Source organism: Triticum urartu, chromosome 3A, assembly GCF_056163025.1.
Source record: "Triticum urartu cultivar PI428250 chromosome 3A, HENAU_Tu73, whole genome shotgun sequence".
NCBI lineage: Eukaryota > Viridiplantae > Streptophyta > Magnoliopsida > Poales > Poaceae > Triticum > Triticum urartu.
Window position 1 is genome coordinate 710,902,530 of NC_141875.1, and position 8,186 is coordinate 710,910,715.

The 8,186-nt window shown below is 47.8% G+C and overlaps 1 protein-coding gene across 1 annotated transcript; it reads left to right on the forward strand.

The window, feature by feature from the left end:
- Nucleotides 1–770: 770 nt before the first annotated feature.
- LOC125546148 (putative glucomannan 4-beta-mannosyltransferase 11) lies at nt 771–7,584 on the forward strand. Its single transcript, XM_048710311.2, has 9 exons — nt 771–1,407; nt 1,537–1,635; nt 5,201–5,453; nt 5,540–5,650; nt 5,750–5,886; nt 5,993–6,106; nt 6,198–6,397; nt 6,489–6,737; nt 6,872–7,584. The coding sequence occupies exons 1-9, from the start codon at nt 1,021–1,023 to the stop codon at nt 7,041–7,043; spliced, it is 1,722 nt and encodes a 573-aa protein (XP_048566268.2). The 5' UTR covers nt 771–1,020; the 3' UTR covers nt 7,044–7,584.
- Nucleotides 7,585–8,186: the final 602 nt, after the last annotated feature.

Here is an 8,186-nt window from a genome sequence, read left to right on the forward strand (position 1 = left end):
GAACGAGTGAGCACTGAGCATGGAGACACGCTCGCCGGACACCCACCGGGTGGTCGGACGCGGTGGAAAGCCTGTGCAGAAGAAAGACGGACAGAAAGTCCACACCCCAACAGCGAGCTCATCTCGTGTTTCCCCATGTGAAACGCGCCGGCTGACCGCGACCCTGCGTCTCTTCTTCTGCGTTACCACGCCTGCCTAGAGAAGTATCCGATCGGATCGGCCATAGGCCATGTCACTGGCCGATGCCCGGTTGGCCACCCGGCCGCCGGCGATCCACTTTCCGGGTACCAAAACAAGGACGCTGGAGCCGAGTCTGTCCTGTCCAAGCCAGTGGGCAGGAGGACATACGCATGTGAACAAACATGCGCAGCTCCCGCCTCCGTCCGATCCGATCCGGCCCGGCCACATGGACATGGCTGCTGCTCGAGAGTCGAGACAAGGCCTGGGGTACTCTTGCTGACTCGTACACCCCCACACCCCGTACGCACGTACGTTGCCATGTCACCGTAGTACCTTTTCCTTTATATCTACTGTATACACCAATAATACACACACCAAGTGGCCCCTAAATACCAACGGAATGGACCAATAATAGCACCAGTACGTAGTACCACCACTTGGACACTCACAAGTCAGTAGCTCATGGCCACATTCCCATGCACCCATCCAACTCATCTCACCAACCGCCAGAACTCATCACGCAAATACTACTATATGGCATGCATCTACATCCCACTGTCCATTGAGAAGCTGTTTCGGAGAGAAATAAAAGCTTGGCCAGACCAAGACCATCTGACCCGTAACCACTTCCCATATGGAGGAGCACCCATCGCTCACTCGCCATGTGCCGATCAACGCGCGTCTACTCCTCCCTCAGTCCACGCCGTCTATATAAGCCCGCACTATTCCATCCACCTACCTAGCCCGCGGCCAGCCAGCTAGTCGTGTCAGCATCTGCGCCAGGTCTAGTCACCACTCCTCCTAGCCGCTAGATCCAGCCACCCGGCCGTCCGTCGGGGGATGGCCGGCGCCGGCGAGGAGTTCATGGCGGCGGCGGCGGGGGTGTGGGCGGAGCTGCCGGTGCGGGTGGACTGGGCGGCCGTGGCGGCGCAATGCGCGTGGGCTGGCGCGCAGGCGCGGGCGTTCCTGGTGGTGCCGGCCATCCGGCTGCTGCTGGTCCTGTCGCTGACCATGACGGTGATGATCCTGCTCGAGAAGATCTTCGTCGCCGCCGTCTGCTTCGCCGCCAAGGCCTTCGGGCACAAGCCGGAGCGCCGGTACCAGTGGCGGCCGATCGCCGCGTCGGCCTGCAAAACGGGCGGCGTCGACGAGGAGGCCGGCGTCGGCGGCGGAAGCTCGGCGTTCCCCGTGGTGCTGGTGCAGATCCCCATGTACAACGAGCGCGAGGTGAGCTTCTGCTAAAATGTTGATTGATTTTGACCGGCGGCAAGCTGGTGGTGGTGTGATGGGATTTGTTTACTGATTTTCTTTGGTGTGGTTGGATCTGATCGGATGGATGGAATGGAATGAATGAAGGTGTACAAGCTGTCGATCGGGGCGGCATGTGCGCTGGAGTGGCCGTCGGACCGCGTGGTGATCCAGGTGCTGGACGACTCCACGGACCCCGTTGTAAAGGTACGTATGCAATCAATCAACCCATCCATCCGCCGCGCATCTAGCTCTGCTCGTCGCTGCAAAAGCCGTGATAATTCACATTATTCCCGTACGTACGTGCGTGCGTGCGTGCGTGCATGTTCGCGCCTTCGTTTTCTCCGTCCCACTACTGTACGTACTAGTACATGCATAATTTCCCTCCCCCTGTGTGGCCGGCCGGCCGGCCGGCGGCGTCGTTTCGTGGCTGGCACTGGCACCGCCGCGCTGGCAGCGTGGCAGGCACCACGTACACACACACACACACAGACGGGTGACATGGCCGCCCGGCCTGTCGTTTCGGTCCTAGGCCTACCATGGGCTGGTTTTGTTCGCAACTTGGGGACTACCAGTTGCCACATGACATGCCGGCCGTGATAAGTGCAGATGAAGAAGTGGTTGGCCGATCGGCTTGTTTGCTAGCTAGTGAGAGCCAGCCAGTGAGCCCAGCCCGTGACTGGCAAGCGTGTTTGCTGACCTGCATGAAGCTGATAGGAGTAAAAACTATTCCTGCGATTTCTTTTTGGCAAAAAACACATGTTCTTTTTTGACAGAAAAAAAAACACTGTCGCTCTACTAGCTCCTTTATTTCTGTGGATCGATCGCCCCATACCGAGTCCTGCATACAGACATGGCTCGCAGGCAAGCAGAAACAGAAGCAGTGGCCAACAACATGCGTGCATGTGCACACAATCAATTGCCCGGCGGCAGCCGGAGCATCCCACTCCGATGCGTGAAGAGGATCCCGGCCTTGTCTAAAGCCGAAACCGGCCTTGTTTCAAAAAAAAAAAAAGCCGAAACCGGCGCGGCCGTCCGGCATGGAGCAATCTTCCTGGCTCCGGCGGACGCGCCAAACTACCCACTTGGCCACTCGGTCGCTGCCGGATGCCGGCCGATGATTTGTACGTACTCGCTACTCGGCCGGCGCCGCTCCGCTCTCCCATGCCATCTGGTCTTGCCATCCACTTCCGCTATATATTATTTTTTGCGATAGAATTAGGAAGTATTATTCCTCAAGTATATATAGTAGAGTACTAGGGTTAATGGCCTCACGTACAGGTCATGCCCTATGACACCCAGCATGGCCGCTCCGCTCTGCCATGCCATGCCATCTGGTCTTTGCCATTTACTTCCGCTATAGTAACATTTTTGTTTGCGACAGAATTTAAGATTTTTTTATTCCTCGAGTACTACTATATATGGAGTAGGGTTCATGGCCTCACGTACAGGTCATGACACACATACTCTATTCTTTTCCGGCATGATACTACCCGGTACCCAGCATCGCCAGAACATGACACACATGTTCCCGATCATGCCATCGGAAATGCTATGCCCCGACCTATAACTAACTGAGAATATATACGCGGTGGCCATGTGAGCGATCGAGCAACGTGAGGAGGAGGTGTGACACTGGGTTAGGTTACGTGGCCGGAGCCATTTTTTATGTTCTTCCGAAACACTGGATCCAAATTTGATCGATCGAGGAAACACTGATAATGACACCACCTCCGTAGCATCTCTGCTGCCACTGCAAGGCCCCGAAGCACGTGGGAGCACCTTGATTGGTTGCCAAGTGGTAGGGTCAGCCAGCAGCAGGAGTATAAACCAAGCATGTAGCATGTTCTTATCTTGCTCCATGCATCCCCGTCCCCGATTCTCCCGGCCGGCAACTCACCTCTCTGGTCAGGTCAACGCCTCGCTTCAGTTTTATTTTCACACCCTCCAGAAAAAGTAGAAAAGGTGAAAGACTGTACACGCTACAGTAGTACTCCCTCCGTCCCAAAATTCTTGTCTTAAATTTGTCTAAATACGGATGTATCTAATACATCCGTATTTAGACAAGTTTAAGACAAGAATTTTGGGACGGAGGAAGTACAGTACTACTCATCGTTTGACGGCGTTGCCTCGTGCGTGTAGCACGTGGGCTTGGTAGTGCGCCGCGTAGCTGGCTCAACGCTTTTGCTTGTCGCGTTCGTTCGGCGCACCGGATTCCAGGCATGGACGCATGGTGACTCCAAAGTCCAAACATGTGGTGATAATGTGTGCGGCGTAGCTAGGCTAGGCTAGGCTAGCTAGCGCGCTTGCGTTCGATCGCGGCGCCGGATTCCAACATTATATTGGCGACCATGTCCGTGGATTCCTTCCCGGATATATCCCACTTTGGTGCCATAGCCGAGCTGGCCGTTGGAGGGGTTTTTTCATCCACAAGACTAACCCATTTTTTTTCTTCAAAAACGAGGATACCCCCCGGCAAGACTAATCCGGTTTACATGGCAAACACGATATTACTCCCTCCTTCCTAAAATATAAGGCGCGATTGATTTTTTACAGTCTTTTATGCACGGCTTATTTGAGACAAGCGTGCAAAACAGGCTCCAACGCCGATGGAAAACGGCGATATATCTTTTTTCCAAATTTCCAAATCTGTCTAATTTTTTGAAAAAATATTGACATTTTAAAACTTTTTTCAAATTTTCAAAAAATGTTCATAATTTCATAATTTTTTATATTTTAAAAAATGTTCAAAATTCCAAAAAATAATTTTCCCCACGAAAATTGTTTATATCTTCAAAAATTTCTAAAATTTCAAAAAAACAATCGATTTTTTTCAAAATATATATATTTTTTAAATTTTTATTCATGTTTTAAAAGATTTTTTTACAGAATTGAAAACAAATTCTTCACTTTTTTTATAAAAAAAACTGATTGCTATAGTACCACCGACATGTCTAAACATACACCGCTATCAAACAACACCAAATGCATGTACTCAACATGTATCAGATGAGAACAGCCATGCTAGGTTGAGAATGTTACCAAACACACCCTTAGTTTCATCCACAAGACTAATCTCATTTACGAGGCAAAAACAATACTACTAAGGACTGCAATACCCAACAACCGTTCGCTGGCCAGGGTGGCATCTGCGATCACCGCAGCTGGCAGTTTTAGTGTTTGGAGATGGCATTTTTGACCCCAAAAGAATGGCATTTTGTTTATTTTAGTGCATTTTTCATCCGAAAATTACCACAGTTAGATCTTGATCATATGGCTATGAGGGGGTTCTCTGTGGTTTTCCTCCTGGGAAATGGTCGCCAGATAACATTGGGGTACTACTAAAGAACATGGTTTATTTTAGGGCAACCGTGCATAACAAGCTCCAACTCTCAAGGAAAAACGGTGATATCTTTTTGAGGAGAAAAAAAAAAGAGAAACGGTGATATGGCCGTGTGCATACCCTGATGCAGAGACCGGGGGTCTACCATATTTTTTGAAGATGAGATTAGTTTTCCTTTTTTTTACAGAGAAAATGCGATTAATTGAGGCAAATTGTTGCTTTTACTTGTGGCAAACTATTATCTTGAATACCCATCTTTTAATTCCCCCCGGTACTAAAATTTGGGCATGCAGTTGTAGATGCAGTCTTGAACCTTTAAAAAGGCATGAGCAAGTGTTTACTGCTGCAGAGTTTTGGACAGCAGATTAGATCACCCAACTGCACAGTACCAAATGAAACTGACCGTATTTTCTGTTCCATTTTTATCAGGACCTAGTGGAGATCGAGTGCCAGAGGTGGAAAGGAAAGGGGGTGAACATCAAGTACGAGGTGAGAGGGAACCGGAAGGGGTACAAGGCCGGCGCGCTCAAGGAGGGGCTGAAGCACGACTACGTGCAGGAGTGCGAGTTCATCGCCATGTTCGACGCCGATTTCCAGCCCGAGTCCGACTTCCTCCTGCGCACCGTCCCCTTCCTCGTGCACAACCCCGACATCGCCCTCGTCCAGACCCGCTGGAAGTTCGGTCAGTCCTCATGTACTCTGTTTTGTGTTCTTTGTGAAAGACTTAGTTGGTTCCTGGTCTAATAATTTGTTATGTTTGTTATGCAGTTAATTCGGATGAGTGTTTGCTGACAAGATTCCAGGAAATGTCACTAGACTACCATTTCAAGTTTGAGCAGGAGGCCGGGTCCATAGTCTACTCGTTTTTCGGCTTCAACGGTACCTAAACTTGGCTTCATCATATCATATATGCATAGCTCAAGCATCCAAATGAGCACGCTGAGTGAATGATCTCTTGGGGATTTTTACATCTTCCAGGGACGGCCGGTGTCTGGAGGATATCGGCGATCGACGATGCCGGTGGGTGGAAGGACAGGACGACGGTGGAGGACATGGACCTGGCTGTTCGCACGGCGCTGAAGGGCTGGAAGTTCGTGTATGTTGGCGCCGTAAAAGTAAGCCAAAGACTAATGCACTTTTTTTAACTTTCTTCTCTACCAGAAATAACCAAACCCATCAAGAAAAAAAAATATAACGATGCTCGGATCTGTGCGTGGTTAGGTCAGGAGTGAGCTGCCAAGCACATTCAAGGCGTACCGATTCCAGCAGCACAGGTGGTCGTGTGGACCTGCAAACCTGTTCAAGAAAATGTTGGTAGAGATTCTAGAGAACAAGGTCTGCATTTCTGCACTTAATAAGGGAGGACTCATCACCACCCACTGATACACACCATCTTATTGACTGACATTTAATTTTCTCTGTGCAGAAAGTGTCATTTTGGAGCAAGCTCCACCTCTTGTACGATTTCTTCTTCGTTGGGAAGATTGCTGCCCATACGGTGACGTTCATCTACTACTGCTTCGCGATCCCGTTGTCCGTTTTCTTCCCTGAGATTCAGATTCCTCTCTGGGGCGTGGTCTACGTTCCAACCGTTATCACCCTCTGCAAGGCTCTTGGATCACCAAGGTAACAACCACACATTTCAAGACTGAACTTTCAGAATGACATGTACTGTTTGTTACTTCAGTTAATTAACACAAGAAAGTCACACTTTCAGTTCATTTCATCTGGTGATCCTCTGGGTCCTCTTTGAGAATGTGATGTCGTTGCACCGGATAAAAGCGGCGGTAACCGGTCTTCTAGATGCCGGACGAGTCAATGAGTGGGTTGTCACTGAGAAATTGGGAGATGCCAACAAGACCAAGCCAGCCATGGAAGCATTAGATGCTGTGAAAGTGATAGATGTTGAGCTAACGACGCCCCTAGTGCCAAAGCTCAAGAAGAGGAGAATAAAATTATGGGACAAGTAAGCAAAATCTATTGTCTCAAAGCTAGTACATTACGATATATGCTAATTGAAATTACTGCGTACAAACTACGGGTTTTTCGCGTTTTCTAGTTTTGTCAAATAATGCCTGATGTGTGTGTTCTTTTTATCAGGTACAACTGCTCAGAGATTTTTGTTGGAACCTCCATAATTATATGTGGTTTCTACGATTTGTTTTATGCAAACAAAGGGTACTACATCTACCTCTTCATTCAAGGCCTAGCATTCCTCGTTGTCGGTTTTGAGTATATCGGCACACGCCCTCCCACTCCCAGCGCCGAATAAGCTGCCATGCCATTCATGGCGCTCATCTGAATGGTTACCAGTGACAAATGGCGTGCAAGTGAAGGCCCTCTCCAGCTCTCCTGCACATATCGATATCAGAACATAGCGTATACAGAGAATTTTCCCTCCACCCCGGTCAGATTTGATCCAACCATTAATTCTTTACTGCCGAGAAGGCGGTCGAAATAGCATGGTAGTTCATCAGTTAATAACATGCAGTATTTACTGAAGCATCATGACAGAAAGATGCATTCAACACCTGGAAGAATAACACAAGTTGTAAATTAAATAACATGCTCTGCCAATCAATTACTTACTGTAGATTCTCCAAATTTATATGTCAATGTACTTACTGATGTAGCTTATTCCGAATAGAGGATGTTCAGCAGCAGCTTGTGCAGTTGTGTTGTGTAGTATGACAAAACATGTAAATGTACATTACATTGTTGCTCAACGCCATTTATAACTCTGTCAAATTCAGACAGGCCTTAGAATGCAGTAACAAAAATTTGGACTGATGTTGGAATACAGTCAAAATTCAGACATGTAGTCTTGCAAGCAAAAGTATATTTCTGGTATAACCTTTTACTTAACGTGGGTGGATGGATCTACAGCAGCCATTTCTACTGCTACTTTTGAGGAGAAGTAGTGATGCCGATTGACGCAACATGTATGTCAGTTGAGACAATCAGTCGGAAAATAGAAAATGGAATTGATTAAATGCTTGATTATTTTTTAAAAGCTATTGGATTTGAAAAATATCCGGGAATTAACAAATTGCATGAATGCGAAAGAAGTTCATAATTTTTTTGGGGAAAATTTGAAAAATGTGCGCATATTCAAAACCATCATGAATTCAAATTTTTTTTGTGAGATTTAAAAATAAAATAGAAGAAACCAAAAATGGAAACGAAAAAATCCAAACAAATCCCTTGATGGGAAAACCAGAGAAATGTAAACAATTAGATGAAACCCCGCAAAACAAATTTAGATGGAAACATGGAAAGCAAAAAAACCGAATGGAGGAACATTCTAGAATGTCCCCAAACCAGGAAAGACGGGACTGGTTCCAGTTACATGGCTGACCCACTAAAAGAAGACTAGTTAGCTCTACTCGAACACCAGGACTATATCTCGCTTGTA

Excerpts from the sequence above, each read along its gene's own strand:
- LOC125546148 (XM_048710311.2), top strand. The coding sequence starts at position 1,021 with ATGGCCGGCGCCGGCGAGGAGTTCATGGCGGCGGCGGCGGGGGTGTGG. Across the intron at positions 5,887-5,992 it reads TGTATGTTGGCGCCGTAAAA|GTCAGGAGTGAGCTGCCAAG; the intron begins GTAAGCCAAAGA and ends GTGCGTGGTTAG. Across the intron at positions 6,738-6,871 it reads AGAATAAAATTATGGGACAA|GTACAACTGCTCAGAGATTT; the intron begins GTAAGCAAAATC and ends TCTTTTTATCAG.